This window comes from Callithrix jacchus, chromosome 15, assembly GCF_049354715.1.
Source record: "Callithrix jacchus isolate 240 chromosome 15, calJac240_pri, whole genome shotgun sequence".
NCBI classification, from domain to species: domain Eukaryota; kingdom Metazoa; phylum Chordata; class Mammalia; order Primates; family Cebidae; genus Callithrix; species Callithrix jacchus.
Genome location: NC_133516.1, coordinates 7,839,070 through 7,859,720, shown reverse-complemented (window position 1 = coordinate 7,859,720; position 20,651 = coordinate 7,839,070). Strand labels below are relative to the sequence as shown.

At 40.7% G+C, this 20,651-nt stretch overlaps 1 protein-coding gene and 1 non-coding gene across 3 annotated transcripts; one reads left to right on the top strand and one right to left on the bottom strand.

The window, feature by feature from the left end:
• Positions 1-259: 259 nt before the first annotated feature.
• Positions 260-20,628, bottom strand: NDUFB5 (NADH:ubiquinone oxidoreductase subunit B5). Of its 2 annotated transcripts, XM_002758084.7 has the most exons (6): positions 20,496-20,628; positions 8,808-8,896; positions 7,844-7,910; positions 7,154-7,215; positions 5,015-5,121; positions 260-809 (listed from the first exon to the last, which is right to left on the bottom strand). In XM_002758084.7, exons 1-6 carry the CDS (start codon positions 20,617-20,619, stop codon positions 689-691), a joined length of 570 nt encoding a protein of 189 aa, XP_002758130.1. In that variant the 5' UTR covers positions 20,620-20,628; the 3' UTR covers positions 260-688. The 2 variants fall into 2 exon arrangements, with proteins under 2 accessions (XP_002758130.1, XP_008979502.1); XM_008981254.5 differs by lacking the exon at positions 5,015-5,121.
• On the top strand, positions 9,481-9,584 carry LOC118148201 (small nucleolar RNA U13). Its single transcript, XR_004734977.3, has one exon. It is a non-coding gene; the product is annotated as a small nucleolar RNA U13 (small nucleolar RNA).
• Positions 20,629-20,651: the final 23 nt, after the last annotated feature.

Genomic DNA, 20,651 nt, shown 5'->3' with positions numbered 1-20,651 from the left:
CAATTCTCCTGCCTCAGCCTCCCAAGTAGCTGGGACTACAGGCACATGCCACCACACCTGGATTTTTGTATTTTAGTAGAAATGGGGTTTCATTGCCTAGTGGACTAGGTAATATGTGTACAAAAAACTCTAAGTGATTCCCAAGATTGCATCTAGGAAAAGAGCGTATGTGTGTATGTACATGTCTGTGTATATATATGTGCAGTTTTAGAAAGAATATATGGCTAAAAAAGACATGAAAACATTATAAACTTTAAAATTCATCTATTAAAAATCTGTTTATTAAGGAGTTAAAATTTTAGAGTTGCTTCAATACTTTATAGAACTTAAAATCCGAAGTTGCCCTTCAATACAGACAGTTGTACAAAATACTGTAATGACTGGTGCTTGACATAATTAGACTTGTATAACTTCCATCTGTCAGGTAAACGAAACACTACCTTTCAAAGTTGCTGCAGCTTTAGGAGTTCACAAATTCCTAGTTCTCCAGTTTTTATTAGTACATTTTAAACGTTCTTCAGGGACTGGAAGCCAAACCCCCCAAACAAAAGCTTTAATCTGAACCAACACTGAGAAACAGGAATGTCAGAAGCTCTTTTATTTGTCACGGAGAACAAAAATACAGAATATATTTACTAACTTATTTTCCGATAAAGAGAATATATTTTGTATTTAGAGAAAAAAATGCTTAATTGTCAGGAGTTGCTTTTGGAGAATGATCAATAAGTTCCTTATCAACTGTGTCAAAGTGATACCAGGGTCCATCTCCTCTCGCACGCATTAATCTTCGTATTTTCATCTCTTTTAACCTGTAACAAATGGAAGAGCAAGATTGTTATTTCAGCACTTCCAATTATAAATTTAATGAGCCATTTCCATCAAGAACAACCACTAGTCTTTGCTTTTATGTAAAGTATACTGCCCCTCCAAAACCAATATGCAGGCATATATTTGGTATATATCTATAAGTAAGATTTGGGACTTATTTTTGACTTTTGTTATGTTGCTTATATAGGTAGCTACCAGTTTTTAACACCAAAACAATTGATAACAAATTCTCCCCTCCGCCGTGCCTGCACAGATCACTTTCATCTGAATTGTTGCGAGGCTTTTCCTATCTTTTCACCTCTTAGATGCTAGGAGAGTCATGTACGGAATGTCTCCTGTGTAGCCATATGCTGTGGCAAGTGCTAGGAATTAAAAAAGGAATAAGCTTTTTTGGAGTTTCACATCTTCTGTCTGCCCATCACCATTAGGAAAAAAACTTTTTGAGAGTAGAATTGGTTTTTTATTCACCAGCATTATATCAGGCCTGGTCAGCACCACGCACTCAGTCGATATTTAAACAAAGAGAAACAGAAAACAAGAAAAATCAAGATGAAGAGAAACATTCTCCAACTCTAATGTCTGCTTTCATGTCCTTCTTCACAAATTGAATCATCTCTATTTTATATAGGTGCTTGCTCTCTTGCGTACCTAAGTCTTCGCACAAACGATCACATATTCCTGAAGTAGGCCCTTCTCCATCAAACCTTTTACTTTCTGTTTTTATAGAATACAGACTTGCTTCTTCATAGGACTAAAAATGTATCACAGTTTTTGTCACTTTATTAACCTTAACCAGCTCACTAACCTACGGGAGATTATATGCCATTGTGATGGTGTATTTAGAAGGGCATGTTTATTGATCTTTTATGAAGGATTAAATAACGCCGCCTTTCTTGTCTACTCTTTAGAGTATAACTACCCAAACTACGAGTAATTAAAATGTTAATCAACGGGAGACTAGCTACTTAAATAAATTATGATTCATCCACATAATGGACTATTATGTACATGCTAAAAGGAGAATCTATATAACACAGGAGGAGATTATATACTTTTATGTTTAAAAAAAGCAACGTATAAAATAGGCATACGTAGCACCTTCCTATTTCATTAAAAAACAGTAAGTTGGGAGCAGTGGCACATGTCTGCTACTCAGGAGGCTGAGGTGGGAGGGTTGCAGGAGTTCTGGAGTTCGAGTCCAGCCTGGGCAACATATTGAGTCTCTGTGTCAAATTAAAACAAACAAAAAACAGAGTGGGAAAGCTGACTCATGCCTGTAATCCCAGAACTTTGGGAGGCCAAGGAAGGAAGATTGCTTGAGCCTAGGAGTTCGAGATCAGCCTGGGCAACAGAACAAGATCCCATCTTTACCAAAAACAAAAACAAAAACAAAAAAAACAAACGATTAGTTGGGCATGGTGGCCAGCACTTATGGTCCACTCAGGAGGCTGAGACTGGAAGATGGCTTAAGTCCCGGAGGCCAGGGCTGCAGTGAGCCATGACTGCAACACTGCACTCCAGCCCAGGCAACACAGTGAGATCCTGTCTCAAAAAATAGAAAAAGAAAAGGAAAAATATGAGTGAATATTTAAAAACATAACTTTGGAATTATGTACTTACTGATTTAATTATTATCAGAGATCTCTGTATGACACAAAACCCCAAAAGCTAGAGACTGGCAAACCTGACAATAATTAAATGAGTAAATACATAGAAAGTAATTTAAACACTGATATAAAATGCCCTCAAAAGTATTAGCAGCGGGCACGGTGGCTCACGTCTGTAATCCCAGCACTTTGGGAGGCTGAGGCAGGCAAATCACTTGAGGCCAGGAATTCAAGACCAGCCTGGCCAACATGGCAAAAGCCCTGTCTCTACTAAGAATACAAAAATTAGCTGGACGAGGTGTTGGTCACCTGTAATCCCAGCTACTTCAGGAGGCTGAGGCAGAAGAATCACTTGAACCTGCGAGGCAAAGATTGTAGTGAATCGAGATCACGCCACTGCACTCCAGCCTGGGAGACAGAGCAATACTCTGTCTCAAAAAAAAAAAAAAAAAAGTTATTAGCTACTATAACAGATTGGTTATCTGAAAATGTAAAAACACTTCTATGTTGCAAAAATTTCTACACCGCCAAAAGACGACCTATCTATTGAGAAAAAAATACACACGGCCAGGTGCGGGAGCTAACATCTGTAATCTCGGCATTCTGGGAGGCCCCGGAGGGTGGATCACTTGAGCCCAGGAGTTTGAGCCAGCTAGGCAACATGGCAAAATCTGTCTCTACAAAAAACACAAAAATTAACTGGGCATGGTGGCATGTACTTGTAATCTTAGCTTCTAGGAAGGACTGGGTGGGAGGATGACCTGAACCCAGGAGATCAAGGCTGCAGTGAGTCAAGATCATGTCACTGTACTCGCGGGCAACAGCGCAAGACTTTGTCTCAAAAGAAAGAAAGAAAAGAAATAAATACAACTAATAGATAAATTAAAAAACTATTCAACCTTACAAAGAAATATAAAATTGAAATGATGAGGTAACATTTTTCAATCACTATATCAGCAAAAATGTTTCAGTTTGATAAATTCCATTACAGAGAAACAGAGAAAACGGAAACATGGAAACTGATGAAGAAAACAACTGGTGCAACTTTTCCAAGAAGAGTGTGGCAACATCTACCCAGTCTAGAAGCATATGCTATTTGGCTCATCAATGCTACTTCCAGAAATTTATTTTCCAGATACGTTACATAAATATGCAAACAATATGAGGGAGATTCACCACCACAAAATGTATAATACCAAAAACCGGGAAAGAACCCAAGTACTAGCAATAGGGGACTGGTCAAAACACATGGGCACTGCAGGCTGGGCGCGGTGGCTCACGCCTGCAATCTCAGCACTTTGGGAGGCCAAGGTGTGCAGATCACCTGAGGTCAGGAGTTCCAGACCAGCCTGGTCAAAATAGCACAACCGTGTCTCTACTAAAATACAAAAGTTAGCCGCACATGGTGGCAGATGCCTGTAATCCCAGCTCCTGAGGCAGGAGAATCTTTTTGAACCCAGGAGGCGGAGGTTGCAGTGAGCTGAGATTACGCCACGGCAGTCCAGCTGGGGCAACAGAGCAAGACTCCATCCCAAAAACAAACTACAACAAACACAGGTAACTTAGCACCATAAGAGGAGGGGAAAAATGTATGTTTTTTAATATGTATACAAAATATAAGAAAGAAAATCAACATTGCTTTCCCTTTCTTTTTAATGGCCACATTATATATGTCATTGGATGGATATATCCATTCTTCTGCCGTCCAACTGGGGCAACAGGGCAAGACTTCCACTCTAAAAAAATATTTTTTTAGGCTGGGCATTGTGGCTCACGCCTACAGTCCCAGCACTTTGGGAGGCCGAGGTGGGCAGATCACCTGAGGTCAGGAGTTTGAGAACAGCCTGGCCAACATGGTGAAACCCTGTCTCTACTAAAAATACACAAGTTAGCTGGGCATGGTGGTGCACATGTGTAATCTCAGCTACTCAGGAGGCAGAAGCGGGAGAATCACTTGAACCAGGGAGGCGCAGGTTGCAGTGAGTCCAGACAGTGGCATTGCACTCCAGTTTGGAGAACAGCACAAGACTCCATCTCAAAAAAAAATTTTTTTTAATTTAAAAAAGAACTCCTTTTAATCTGACAGATATCTCCTAATAGTCTCCTTGTCACCAGTTTATAATTTTCACTTCAAATGAGCTAATCCTATCTTTACCCTTTATTTTTTTTGAGATGAAGTCTTGTACTGTTGCCCAGGCTGGAGTACAATGTGCCATCGTGGCTCACTGCAACCTCTGCTTTGAGGGTTCAAGCTATTCTGCCTCACCTCCTGAGCAGTTGGGATTAACTGGCATGCGCCACCACACCCGGCTAATTTTTGTATTTTTAGTACAGACAAGGTTTCACTATGTTGGCCAGGCTGGTCTTGAGCTCCTGACTTGAAGTGATCCACCCACCTTGGCCTCCCAAAGTGCTGGGATTATAGGTGTGAGCCACTGTGCCTGTACGTATCTTTATCCGTTTACATAAAGCATCGTATAGTATGGAAATATTGCTAGTTTTAGTAATTTTTTCTTCTGGTGGTTTGCAACCCTAGGAAAAGATTTTCTTTCCCACCTACCCCCCTGCTTTTTTCCTACCGTAATTCAGCCTTTTCAGTTTCAATCTGAAGGACGGCCATTGCTTTTTCGTAATCCTTTTCAGGACAATCATAGAAAGTACGGGCAATCCATCTTGATATGGGATGCTACAAGAGAAAATTCATTTAAAATTCGTCCATTTCTGAATAATACTTTGCTTTTCTAGTTGACTATTCTTTAAAATGACCACCTCAGTTAGATAAACCAATAACATCTACTACCTAACAACTACTTTATATATATGAAAAACTTAATTTTAATAGGTTAGACAGATACTATTTTTGTTCATTTTAAAGATGGGTGAATTGCCCAAAGTTACAGAGCTAGTCAGTGGCAGCGCCTGGACTAAGCCACGTCTGTCTGGCTCCAGAGCTGTGTGTGCTTCTCCATTACACTAAGCTGAGTGTCTTCAGTGGCAGATTCAGGAGCCAAACCCAGGTTCTGGTGATTCAGAAATGGAGCTCTTTGCACCAGTTGGCATAAACAAACTAACTGTTAAGTTTTGCCTTAAGATTCAATGGTTTACCTTAAGATGTTTATTTAAAATATAATTCACTCAGATAATAAAACATGATGGGACATACTCTATTCAAGGCTATCTCACTACAAATTTGTAAAAACAAGTAACAAAATAAATTTTAAATTTTGGTAGCAGTGGGGGTATGGGGTAATGACCGACAGAGCAGGCTCTGGAGGCAAGGCTGCCTGGGTTGAAACAGTGACCCTCTCCAGACAGGTCACGTAACTCTTCTAGCCTCAGTTTCTTCATCTCCAAAGAGGGAATAACAATAGTACTTTTTACATGGCATGAAATAATAAATATTTTTAAAATACTCAGCACAGTACCTGCTACACAGTAGGTGCTCAATAAATGACAGCTAGCATTCATATTGGTGAAATTTTTCCTAAGGCATTGAACTTAGAATAAATTATGTTACTCTGTTAGGTTAAGAACACACTGCAATCATCCTTTAAAAAAACGTAAAGCTGGCCGGGTGCGGTGGCTCACGCCTATAATCCCAGCACTTTGGGAGGCCGAGATGGGTGGATCACAAGGTCAAGAGATCGAGACCATCCTGGTCAACAAGGTGAACCCCGTCTCTACTAAAAATACAAAAAAGTTTAGCTGGGCATGGTGGTGCGAGCCTGTAGTTCCAGCTACTCAGGAGGCTGAGGCAGGAGAATTGCTTGAACCCAGAAGGCAGAGGCTGCAGTGAGCCAAGATCGTGCCATTGCACTCCAGTCTGGGTAACAACAGCGAAACTCCGTCGCAATAAATAAATAAAGCTTAAAATGATTTTTAAAAAAATGAAGTACCAAAACATGTTGTTTATAAAAAGTATGCAAAAAAATGTATGTACTTGATATAAAAAAACAAAATACAAAACTGTATCACAGCTGAGTACAGTGGCTTACGCCTGTAATCCTGAGGTGAGCAAATCACTTGAGGTCAGGAGTTTGAGACCAGCCTGGCCAACATGGTGAAATCCTGTCTCTGCTAAAAACACAAAAATTAGCCAGGAGTGGTAGCACAAGCTTATCATCCCAGCTACATGGGAGGCTGAGGCATGAGACTGACTTGAATGCAGGAGGCGGAGGTTGCAGTGAGCCAAATTTTTGTATTTTTAGTAGAGACAGGATTTTATCATGTTGGCCAGGCTGTTCTCAAACTCCTGACCTCTGGTGATCCAGCCTGGGCAACAGAGTGAGATGCTGTCTCATGTCTCAAAAAAAAAAGAAAACAAACAAAAAACAAAACAAAACCCTGACTATATCATAATTGCTGAATTAAGATATTAACTAGGCCAGGCACGGTGGCTCATGCCTGTAATCCCAGCACTCTGGGAGGCCGAGGTGGGCAGATGATGAGGTCAGCAGTTCGAGACCAGTGAAACCCATTCTTACTAAAAATACAACAATTAGCTGAGTGTGGTGGCGGGCGCTTACTGTCCCAGCTACTCGGGAGGCTGAGGCAGGAGAATCACTTGAACCCTGGAGGCAGAGGTTGCAGTAAGCCAAGATCATGCCACTGACTCCAGCCTAGGCGAAAGAGTGAGACTCCATCTAAAAAAAAAAGATATTAACTAATGTACTGACAAGATAAGTGACAGTATGTAACTGTCAATGTCCTATACAAACCTGAAAATATTCCCAGTGTTCTGGGATATAGCCTTCTGGAATTTCTGCTAGTTCAGCTTGACCTAATAAGAAAAAAAAAGCTATGTTCAATTTTAGCATGAGGAGTTTATAAAATTAATTCTTCACCATTAAAATAAGAAACCAACTTCTTGTGGTTTTAAAGGATCCCTTAAAAAATTTGTAACAATGAAGATACCTAATATTTTTAATTAACTTTAATCTGGTTGAAAATCAATTCATTTGTTAGACATATTAAAACATTTCTCTGTGTAAGGCATTATTTATAGGTATTCCATGAGTTTCCCGTTTTGTTTTTATATACTATAACAAGATTTAACAGGTATTATTCCTTCTGCTCTTCCCTATACCTATGATACAAAATATTTTAGGATTCAAGGTGTTAGAAGTACTTTGAACAGAATTTCCCATGAAAATCTAATGTTTACTGTCATTCACATTTTTACTGTTAGAGGATTATATTTTCTATTTTATATGTTCTAGGATGGATTAAAAAATTCTTAGTTCAGATCAAGATTTGGTTACTTTAAGATAAACTGCCATGCTTATAATTATTTAACTATTTAAAGAGCTTCTCATTATAATAGCCATTCTTTATATATATATATAAATGTACCTATGTTTAAAATTTTTTCCAATTTGGTAGTGCTGCAGGGGATGGAAATGACTTACCAATGAATACATTCACCAGAGTTATGATAATTGCCACTGGAATCCCCGTCAAGAAAACGTAGAATCTCTAAGATAAAAAATAAACAAGTGTTTCTCATGACCATTTTATAACTCTCCCTGCACACAAATCATCCTAATGATATGATTTCCTTATATTTCTTGTAAAAATAAACTTGCCAAATTGGGCATACAGAGTATCAAATTATTGATTTCTGCGATTTTACTTTTCGGTCAAGCAATGCCATGAAAGAAAATAATATATCAAGAACAAAAGTGTAAAAAGATTAGGGGGATTTTACCACTAAACAGGATTTGAGCTGGTCATAACAAGAAAAGTAAGAGCTCAGCCAAGGAAATGAAAAAGGGCATTAAGCACAATGGAAGGGCGAGAGAAGAGAAGGTTTTAAGGTCAGGACTCAAATGATGACTCAGAGCTTTATCAACAGTGGCAGATGGTCCAGACAAGCTCCCATGTTCTAAGTCTCTACTTTGTTTCTATACAGCCTTGAGATACAAATACACAGTCAGCACTCTACATAAGCAACGTATTACGGCTAACCTAAGACTGTACTATAGATCCCTGTTACTGTCTGAAATCAACATATAAATATAAAATCATATCCCGAAATAATGTAGCTCCTTTATTTAAAAAAGTGTTTCAATAAGTTCTCTGGTAATTTAAAGACTATTTTAGTTACAGGAACACAGATTATATTTTAAAACTTTATAATCTTTAGAAGAAAAAAACGATTCAAGTTTTACCTCCATTTAGTGTAAACTCTTGTGCAGAAGGAAAGATTCACCAATTTAACAATAAATTCAGTAACAAATCGACTTTACAATCTCAGTATCTTCAAATTTACAAAATAAAATATTTCATAAAATGAAAATGTTTTGTAAAGAAGCAAAATTTTTCCCCCTGTTATATGCAAAGACTTCAATTCAACAAAAAATTTAAACTTACTGCTAACTTCAAAAAACGCTTGTCATAGAATCCAGTAGGTTTGATGATAAACAGTCTTCTCCCATGGCCTCCACTGTGTCGAACAGGACCTGAAAATATTAATTACCCTTTTTTATACAAGGTTCATGTGGGTATACTATTATATTGTGAGTTATGTGGCAAACAAAAACATTCCTCTTTAAAGTTTCCTTTTCTTGTTAAAGAATAAATCTTAAGTATGCTAATAACTCTTTGTTAAGCCCTTCCCTATGTAGCTGTTAGAATGCCATGCTTACAGGCATGTAGTATATTCTTTGTCCTTGTGCTCTAACCAAGATGTCTGTGCTGGATGTGCTCACAGGCATGTCCCAGCTCTCCACTGCTTTTACCTGTTTAGAAAAGTTTTAAGTTGTTAGCCAACTGGGTTTTAGTTTAGATTGTGAGGTCTGGCTCCAGCCAATTGAGATCAGACACAGCAGTAAGGACAATCTCAAATGCATAAGGGATAAATTTGCCTGCTTTCCTTTGCTCATTGTACTCTCATGGCAAGATGGCTATCGAGAGTATCCTTCCTGGAGTCCAGGAAGTACAAATTGCGTTGCTGAAAGAATCTTTGTCTCAGTGCTAATTTTTCTTTGCAGCACTGAGCATCTGTTTCCAATAGTTAAAATCAGATTACAAAAAAAACACATAGACCTTTTTGTAGTTCATAAGCATGATGACTGGGTTTTCACACTCACATGTGAGATGTGCCGCCCTCAAATCTTCTTATGAGGGAGGCACATTACCCATCTGACATGAAACAAAAAGAAAATATACATTCTTAGATGTTTAATGTGAGTTAAGATCTTAAAACATTTGAGTAGGGAGGTCAGATAGGATGATGGAACTACTGTTCTAAACTATAACTTTCCTCATTTTAATTCAAAATTAAAGAAATATCTAAATAATCATTTTAGGCTGGGCATGGTGGCTCATGTCTATAATCCCAGCACTTTGGGAGGCACAAGTGGGTGGATCACCTGAGGTCAGGAGTTCAAGACCAGTCTGGACAACACGGTAAAACTCCACCTCATCAAAAATACAAAAATTAGCCAGGCCTGATGTCAGGTGCCTGTAATCCTAGCTACTCAGGAGGCTGAGGTGGAAGAATCGCTTGAACCCGGGAGGTGGAGGTTGCAGTAAGCCAAGGTCATGCCATTGCAACTCCAGCCTGGGCAACAGAGTGAGACTCTGTCTCAAAAAAAAAACACAAACAAAAAAAAAAATCATTTGAATTTGTTTTAGTAGTGGGCAGAGAGGTTAGATACTTAGCTGCTCGTCTGTGTCTCCTGTGCAACAAATATTTGCTAATGCTGCAAAAGAAACACATTTAATTTCAATTCTTCCATTATGCCATTTCATATGACACATTATCTGTATTATCTGTATTATTACACTGTAAAATAGATGGAAAGGACCAGCAGTATTCATTCAACAAATCACCAGCAGGAATCCAAACTTGTTACAAAACTCCACACTCTTCAACATCTTGACGAAAATCACACGGTAAACCATTGATTAAGAATATCCTCTGCAAGTCTCCTCCCTGACAGAATTTAATCAAGTCTTGCTGGAAATAAACTGAGGCCAAATTTCACTTCTTGAAGTTCTAGAAGGATCACTGTGGCATTCCAAGGCCTTTCCACGGCCTTTCTACCGGGAGCAGGAAAGGATCTAGCTATTACCAAGAAACTGAAGGTTCCTATGTTTTCACCATATCTGCAAAATATACTCTCAAGGATATTTTGCATATGAGTCACTGTGGAATAAAAAACTTTAATTTCCCATTAAAGGAATTTCAGTCATAACAGATGTTAGAAAGATCTGAATCTTTTGTTCATGCTTAACGTCTGGAATGCCATCCCCTCTCCTGAAATCTATGTTAGGCCCAGATAACATCTTATCTTCCAAGAAGCCAACATTCTTCCCAGCCATCCACGACCTTTCCTACTTTTGCATTATTGTACATTATTGTGAAATGTATATTTGCATTCACTGCTGCCACTTTTAAGTATAAATATCTCAAAAGCAGGAACTATCTTCTTAATTTTGGAAACATCTGCAGGAGACTGCAGTGAGTTTAGGAGGTTGATTCACAAGAAAATTAGAAACTGGCATGAATTTACCACATATAATTCATACTACTAAGGCTTTTAAAATAACAAAATGAAAAGAATTTGACAAAGTAAGTATGGACTCAGCAAATCATCTGAAAGATATATAATGGAATTTTTTTTGGACTATAAGAAGAAATGGGTTGGATGACAGTACAAAGTACTCATTAATTCAATATCTACTTCAGTGCATCCTATGTGCAGACCCCATGCTAGACCTATATACAGTCTAAAAGGCATATAGATTCTGCTGGGAGAAATACGCATCACACAAATAATTACAAATCTATAAGGGCAACAAGGGAAAGAAACAGGACACAGTGGCCCAGAAGAAAATTCCTATTTAGGCAAGACGGCGGGAGTGGGAGGAAGGGGCATTACAAGCTGAGAGAAGGAGCAAGTTAGAGAAATTTGTAATGGGTACTTGACTGACTGTACCCAAAAGGTACTGATTAATTAATGCCATAACCTGCCAAAGGAATCTCTCAAAAGCCTGTGGCATCAAGGTTTTCATGAAAGGCCTAGATGAGGTGGATACAGCATTCCTGACTTGTTAAGTCTCAGACGCGCAAAGCTACTGCTACAACAATGACTGAGACATTGAAAGATGAAATGGGATCCTCAGAGAGTCTTTAACACATTACAAAACACTGAATCTAAAAGGATTCGATATAATAAGGTAAGTGGAAAGCCTGCCTGGAAAGCCCAGAAATCTAGTTGCTCACAAAAAAAGCTGAAGGTCAATTCAGTCTTAATCTGATATCCTCAAAGCACAGGGTCAAAACAGGATGATCTGCCCTGTCCCTTACCCCCTGACTACACCTGCAGAACGTGTCCATTCAAGAGCATACTCTTTTCGAGGGACAATCTATTTGCAGCTTAATTTAGGTTGGTGGAAAATTGCCGTTTTTGCAACTGAAAGTAACGGTAAAACTCGAGATTACTTTCGTCCCAATGGATACAAGTTTCTAACAATTCCAGCGGCTGAAGATAAAATTGGACCCCTCCACCATCGATTCTCCATTAAAGAGTTATTCAAGCATCAATAATGGGATGAAATAAGGACTAGCATAAAACAAGGGGTTAGCCTAGAGGATTTTCAGGTTCTTCCCTCAGAGAATCAGAATAAAATGGCATACCCTTCGACTCAGCTCTCTCAATGGTTTCCCTCCAATTGCAAGAACTCTTTTCCACCTGAGAGGGTTTTTTTTGCTTACTTTCCCCTCAACCTGAAATGCTTTTCTCTGGGTTCTTAGGAAGGCTCCTTCCACATTTCACCCTTCAGGGTGAAGATCAAATGTCACCTCCTGGGAAAGGTCTTCTCCGATTACCTCATCCAAAGCTGGCCTCCCACTATTTCCCTTAATGGCATTTGACTATTTTCTTTGGAGCAGGGAGCACAAACCCTAATTATTTCGTTAAATGCCATCAGGTCAGGGACTGTCTTATTCAGGTATTCTCAGTACCCTTTAGTGTCACCCACATGGGAGATGCTCCGTAAATATTGTTGAATCCACATTTCTTCAGTAAATTGTTGACAGGAGATCTTGCCTTCTACGTTTACTCAGAAGAGACAGTGTACTCCCTAACTCTCCCTTTCAATCAGACACACACACACGCACAACCACGAGAGAGATTCAACTATATGTGGCTTTAGGGAACACTAATTACAAATTGACATGGAAAAGATAACAAACAAAAAGCTTGGTCTAGTGTACTCTAGCAATATTAATGCACTTAGTCATGTGAACTGCTTGCTTGCTTTACACATAATTACCCAATTGATGAACAATAAGTCATTAAACATCCTAGATAACTTATTAACTGTTTCAAAGTATATTTCATAGCATGTAACTCTTTTTTTTTTTTTATTTTAAGAGACAAGGTTTTTTGCGATGTTACTCAAGCTGGCCTCAAACTCCTGGGCTCAAGAGATCCTCCCACCTTGGCTTGCGGAATAGCTGGGATTACATCACCCACCACCACAATTAGCTTGCACTTAACTCTTTTTATATGTTTTGAGCCTTCATGATTTGTTTTTTATGTAGTCGGGCCATCTGCTTAAATCTAAAAACACTAGTGTGTAAACAGGAATGTTGGTGTGTGCTTGCAATCCCAGCTATTCAGGAAGCTGAGGTGGGAGGATCTCTTGAGCCCAGGAGTTTGAGGCCAGCCTGGGCAACATAGCTAGACTATTCCCCCTCAAAAATATCAAATTAAATTAAAATATTAGGGAGAACACTGCTTACAATGAGGTGACTACCAGGATTTCTGGAACACCGATCCTCCTAGCACCAAAAATAGGCATCTTCCACTGCTCTCTAAAGCCTGAAATTTCTCAATTAAGTATTCATTAATTTCATAGGCCTAAGCCTTCAATAACTAATTTTTTAAAATGCAAATCGTTTCAGAAAAGTGATTAAGTCTTTGACGATTCTGATTTTTATAAAATTGAATAAGATAAAGTAGGAACTTTTTGTGTGTCAAAGACAACAACTGGGCTGGATGCAGTAACTCACACCTGTATCCCAGCACTTTGGGAGGCCAAGGCGGGCGGATGACCTGAGGTCAGGAGTTCGAGACCAGCCTGGCCAACATGGTGAAACCCCATCTCTACTAAAAACACAAAAAATTAGCCAGGCCTGTAATCCCAGCTACTCAGGAGGCTGAGGCAGGAGAATTGCTTGAACCTGGGAAAGAGAGGTTGCAGTGAACCAAGATTGTGCCACTGCACTCCAGCCTGGGCAACAGAGTGAAATTCAGTCTTAAAAAAAAGAGACAAGTGAAAATTGGTCATTTTCTTTCCCTCATTCCCAGTAAAGGGCACCACCTTCTCAATTACCTTGAATAAAAATCTCAGTTATCTTCCCTGCACCTATCCCTCATTAGTTATTTGCTAAGGCCTCTGGATTCTAGAATTTAAAGTCTCCATTTCACTCCATGCCCTTTACCTTGGCCCAAGTAATCAATATCCCCCATAAGCCATCCAATATTCAGAAGCATCTTCCTAAAACATACTCCTGATACTGCTCTTCTGCAACACACTCTCTGTTGCCACCACAATCAAATGAAGATACTCTGGCTTTGCAGTCAGTCCTTCCCTCCCTCAATTTGGTCCCAACTTTCCTTTATTTGTCTTTTCTCCCAACACCTACCGACCCCAAGAGTCACATATCCAATCAAAACAGCTCAACCCTTACTTTTCTGCCAGTTCCACCTGTTTAAACTATCCCCGTAATTCAGTTAAAAAGCCATCTGTTCCATGTCTGGATTTACTCCACAGTACTCTGCTTACATATCCATATTAATATTTGACATTTTTTAAAACCCTCATTTGTGCATATCAGTCTTCTCATCTCTCCCCTCAGCTGCAGGTAAATTTAATTTTTAATTTTACCTGCAGCTGAGGGGAGAGCTTAGCTCATCTCTGGAATTACATGATCTTTGATGTCTAATAAAGAATTTAATGAAGTAAAATAGCTTTATCTGCTTATTTTCTGAAAAGGCTTACAGAGGGTGATGACGAGCATGACAGCAGCAGATTTCTAGGAAAGATTAGGCTATAGGAACTTGTAGAAGGCTAATGCCAGGACTCCAAAGGCACAGACAAAAAAAGAAAAAGTAGACAAACTGGACTTCATGAAAATTTAAAAATTTTGTACATGAAAGGGCACGATCAGCAGAGTAAAAAGGCAATCCACAGACTGGGAGAAAATATATGCAAAACATGTATCTGATAAGGGATATCAGAACACAGAGAACTCATCAAACGCAACAACAACACAAAAACAAACAATCCAATTTAAAAATAGGCTGGGTACAGTGGCTCATGCCTGTAACTGCTCATGCCTGTACAGTAGGCTGAGGTGAGGAACTGCTTGAGCCCAGGAGTTCGAAATTAGCTTGGTGAACACAGCAAGATCTCATCTCTACAAAACATTTTTAAAAAATCAGTCAGGTGTGGTGGTGTGCACCTGTCATCCCAGCTACTCAGGAGGCTGAGGCAGGAGGATCACCTGAGCCTAGGAGACTGAGGCTACAGGGAGCTATGATTTCACCACTGCACTCCAGCCTGGGTGACAGAGCAAGATCCTGTAGAAAACAAACAAGCAAACAAACAAATAAAATAGGCAAATAGCCTGGCAGAGTGGTATGCACCTGTAGTCCCGGCTACTCGAGAGGCTCAAGCAGAGGGACTGCTTGAGTCCAGGAGTTCTAGTTCAGCATGAGCAACATTGGTTAAAATGTACATTTTAACCTTGTAGTTAAGTTAAAAAAATAAGAAAATAATAAATAATAGGCAAAAGATTTGAATAAACATTTCTCTAAAGAAATATAGGCTGGGTGAAGTGGCTCACATCTGTAATCCCACCAGCACTTTGGGAGGCCGAGGTGGGTCGATCATGAGATCAAGAGATAGAGACCATCCTGGCCAACGTGGAGAAACCCTGTCTCTACTAAAAATACAAAAATTAGCTGGGCGTGGTGGCATGTGCTTGTAGTCCCAGCTACACGGGAGGCTGAGGCAGGAGAATCACTTGAACCCGGAAGGTGGAGGTTGCAGTAAGCTGAGATCACGCCACTGCACTCCAGCCTGGCAACAGAGCGAGACTCCATCTAAAAAAAAAAAGATATATATACAAATGACCAAGAAGCACATGAAAAGATGCTCAAGAAAACTAATCATTAGGGAAATGCAAATAAAAACTACAATGATACCATCGCATACCCATCAGAATGGCTACTATCAAAAAACCAGAAAGTAACAAGTGCCATTGAGAACATGGAGGACCTGGAACCTTTGTGCACTGTTGGTACACAAAGGAACGTGAAATGGTATTGCTGCTGAGGAAAACTGCAAGGGGGCTCCTCAAAAACTTAAAAATAGAATTACCACACTGGGGAATCCTAAGCAAGAAGGGGCCCCGGGTGGGGGAAAGCAATTCTTCTAAGGCACAGCTAATCACAGACAACCCACTGGCACGACATCCTGTTCCCAAATACCTCGTTCAGCACACAGCCCAGCAGTGACCTTATCTGCAGATCTTCTCTGCTCACAGCCCCTTTGGTAAGACCCTATAAAAGCCCCTCCCACCCCGCACTCTGCAGATAGCCCCTTCTCTGCTCTGCTGCCCACTGTTCTCTTGCAACTTTATCTTCCTATTTTCTCTAACAAATCTGCCCTCTTCACCTATGACTGTCTTGGTAAATTTTTACCACTCACAAAGCCAGTCCCAGCCAGTAACACCCATAACACATATGACCCAGCAATTACACTTCTGCAGATAACAGCCAGAAGAACTGAAAGCACGTTCTCAGAACAGACATTGTACATCCATGTTCACAGAAACACTGTTCACAAGTCATACTCGATGTCGCTGATAGGTTCTTGGAAACTGTGACTTTAAGTGAAACCACATACAGCAGGTCCTTAAACAACTCCACTTCCTTCTTTATTACAGGTTCTGAAGATCGCAGTTTCCAAGAGCTGATGAGGTTAAGCGAGGCCTTACAATAACTACAGCCTGCAAATGCCTAGGCGCAGTGGCGCCCAGCTGTAATCCCAACACTTTGGGAGGCCGAGGCAGGCAGATCACTTGAGGACAGAAGTTGGAAGAATTCTTAACAGGACCCATTTAGGGTTAAACAAGTTTTATTTGGAGTCTGAAGAAACTCCCCAGGCCTTCACAAACAAGTTTATTGCAGGTCTGAAGGAACTCCCCAAACCTCCGTGATTTAGCAGGAGCCAAGATAAGGGTGATCACATTACTTAATCTGAGGACCCCCTCAAATTAAGTCAATTTACTGAGGCTCCAGAGGAAGGTCTTCAGGACTCAGACCTTAATTATAGATTTTAAAAAGTTAATCGTTTATGTCTTTAGATGAATGCATACTTCCATGTAGACATATAGCCTAAAAGGTATATAAGCTCTGGAAATCTTTGTAATTTTAAGTTGGTCGGGCAGTAATTTTCAAGCCTTCTCCCTATAACCAGTTACAGAAATTAAAAACTCTTTTCCAGCCAGGCGTGGTGGCTCATGTTTGTAATCCCAGTACTTTGGGAGGCCGAGGCGGGCAGATCACCTGAGGTCAGGAATTCAAGACCAGCCTGGCCAACATGGTAAAGCCCCATCTCTATTAAAAACTCAACAATTAGCTGGGCATGGTGGCATGTGCCTGTAATCCCAACTATTTGAGAGGCTGAGCCAGGAGAATTGCTTGAATCCAGAAGGCGGAGGCTGCAGTGAGCCAAGATTATGCCACTGCACTCCAGCCTGGGCAAGAGTGAGACTTTGTCTCAAAAAGAAACAAACAACTCTTCTTCCCCAGTTCATCTGCATCTCATTATTGGGTGGTGAGAAACAGCAGCCCAAGCCGAGATTGCGCCACTGCGCTCCAGCCTGAAGATAGAGCACGACGCTGTCTCCAAAAAAACCCAAAACCAAAACAAAACAAAAACCTGGAAGCAACCCAACTGACAGATGATGGATAAGCAAAATGGAGTAAATACATACAATGGACAATGGACAATTCAGCTTTAAGAAACAAATTCTGACATATGCTACAACATAAATATACCTTGGGGATATTGCTAAGTGACCAAAGGGCAAATACTGTATGATTCCACTTCCATGAGGAATAGTCAAAATCATAAAGACAGACAAGAGAAGGTGGTTACCCAGGGCTAAGCAAGGGGAGTGGAGTTACTGTTTAATGGATACAGAGTTTTAGTTTTACAAGATGAAAAGTTACAGAGTCAGATGATGGTGATGGTGGCACAGAATTAAGAACGTATTTAATACCACTGAACTGTGTACTTAAAAATGGCTAAAGTGGTATATGTTATTTTATGTATACTTTACCACAACTTTTTTTAAAGGCTAAATGCTGCCAGCTGCTGTGGATTTTTTCCACTCATCCTTCACAACTACATTTTGAGGCAGGTTAAAGTTCTCGCCTTTTTTAAAGAAGAGGAAATGCAGGTTAAGAGCAATTAGGTGTCTTCCACTTCAGCTTCCAAGATGTGATGATGGCAGACATGGCTTCTAAATTCTAGAGCCAGAATCTCAAGATGGGCAGTCTACCTCCAGAGAAAGCAAAACAAGGTTCTCTCCTACACTGGAGCTCACATTCTTGTAGAGACAGATACAAACAACAATGTAAGAGATTAAAAGCTTTCATACCACAGTGATAGATGCCAAATACCTCTGAAAGCAGGTACACAGGTGAAAAATGCAGTAACCTTTAGTAAAGATAGCTATTAGAGCCTTCCCTGCTCCGAATGGAAAGGGCACAGAACACAGTAAAGATCCTTTGAGAACTCCAAGAAAGGGCAATCATGTAGAAAGAGAAACTGGGGGTGAAATTTTGAGGCAGTTTATTCCCAGCTAATTGACTGAATACTACCTGGGCAAGTATTTGAAGGCTACATGAGGATATCTGTAATCAGAATTGGCTTATAAAGGGATTTTTATCCAGAAATGTTAGCATATGTCGTTTTGCAACAAGTTCAAATTCCTGCTGGAAATGTGTTAAATACCACTGGTCCTTTGCATCATGTTTCCAGCAAATCTTTATGTATATTGCTTCATCATGTGGAGTGGCATAATTCAAATTAAAATGGGGGAATGGGAGTAAAAACAGAACAACGTATTTAGAGGCTGATGACAACTTTCTGACTTTAAAGTCTCACTTCTTCATCTGCTTCTATTGCACAGGGCAAATACAGTATCTATTTGATGAAGAGGATGAAATAAATGAATACTTTAAACCCTTAAAATGATGCTTGAGAACAGGCATGGTGGCTCACACCTGTAATCCCAGCACTTTGGGAGGCTGAGGTGGGTGGATCATGAAGTCAGGAGTTCGAGACCAGCCTGGCCAACATGGTAAAACCCTGTCTCTACTAAAAATACAAAAATTAGCAGGGCATGGTGGTGCACACCGTCACTGCAGCTACTCAGGAGACTGAGGCAGGAGAATTGCTTGAACGCAGGAGGCAGAGGTTGCAGTGAGCCAAGATTGCGCCATCACACTCCAGCGTGGGTGACAGTGCAAGACTCCATCTTGGGGAAAAAAAAAGAAAAATGATGCTTGACACATAACAGGTGTTCAGTAAATGTTGGCTGTCATTATTATTTATTTAGTACAGTGACGCATTATTTAATAATTGAGTCAGTTTCCTCATCTGTAAAATGAAAATAACATTGTAATTTCTTTGCAGTCTTTGAGATAATAAAATACACTGAATACCAAGCATTTGAAGCTTTGCTATGATCATTCACACCGCCACACTGCAACTCAAAGTCTCCAAGGAGGTCCAAATAGTCCTATTAAGACTGTATTGGCTGAGTGAGGTGGCTCACGCCTGTAATCCCAGCACTTTGGGAGGCCCAGGCGGGTGGATCACTTGAAGTCAGGAGTTCGAGACCAGCCTGGCAAATATGGTGAAACCCTATCTCTTCTAAAACTATAAAAATTAGCTGAGCTTAGTGGTGTGCGCCTGTAGTTTCAGCTACCGGGGAGGCTGAGACAGGAGAATCAGTTGAACCTGGGAGGCGGAGGTTGCGGTGAGCCAAGATGGTGCCACTGCACTCCAGTGTGCATGACAGAGACTCTGTCTCAAAAAGAAAAAAAGACTGTATTATTACTCCTGAGACCTAGGCACTTTTGCCTTCAAAGGCCCCTTCCTCTGTAGGTTATTAAAAATCGTATTTTAAGATTGCACTGGTATAAAGTGAATATAATATAGGCTGGATTAATGATTATAGTCATAAACATTATGGTCTTTTAAAAAAAGAAATGTAAACTAAAACATTTTTGTGGACCCCTAAAACTATCACGGGGGGCTGGGGCTGAGGCTGAGGCAGGAGAATCGCTTGAACCCAGGAGGCAGGGGTTGCAGTGAGCCAAAATCTCGCCACTACATTCCAGCCTGGGCAACAGAGTGAGACTCGGTCTCAAAACAACGAAAACAAAAACAAAACCTCTCTTCCACCACTGCACTCCAGCCTGGGCAACACAGTGAGACTGTCTCAAAAAAACAAAAACAAAAGCAAACACAAAATGCCTGCATCTCATTCCTGGGCGGCACGGTACTTACTGTGCCTAAAGAAGTCGGCCCTGAGCCTCTCTACCTACCTACACATCGCCTGCCTCATACTCCTTAGCGTGGGTGGGCCTCTCCGCAACATGACTTCGCACCTGTGCGACCAGAACCGAGCCTTTGGGCAGGAGGAACGCAACAATAAGCTGGTGTCCGAGAAATACAGGTTTCGGCTCTACACCTTTCTAGCCTCAGCTTCATCTGCAAATTAGCACCAGTTGGGATGGTGACTAACAACGTTTTATAAATGCGAATAACGTAAACGCGATCGATCTGACTACTTCAGGAAAACCCCTCATGTAGCTGGTGCTCCGTCTCTTGTCTCAAGCCCCAAGCCCACCATTTGTCCCTGCTCCCTCCGGATCCCACCAAGGTCACCCTGGCAGCGTCCTCCCATCTCTCGCCCCGCACCCGCTTCAAGCCCGTTCTCCCAAGGCCAGCACCCACCAACAGCCTTCGGAAAGCCACGAGTGAGGAAGCCCCCAAATCCGAGTCGGGTGGCAAGGCGGCGGCCAGACAGAGCTGCCACCACAGTAACCGAAGCCCGCTGCAACAGACTCATGGCCGCCATGGCTACTACGGGCAAGAGGAAGAAGAGGGGCG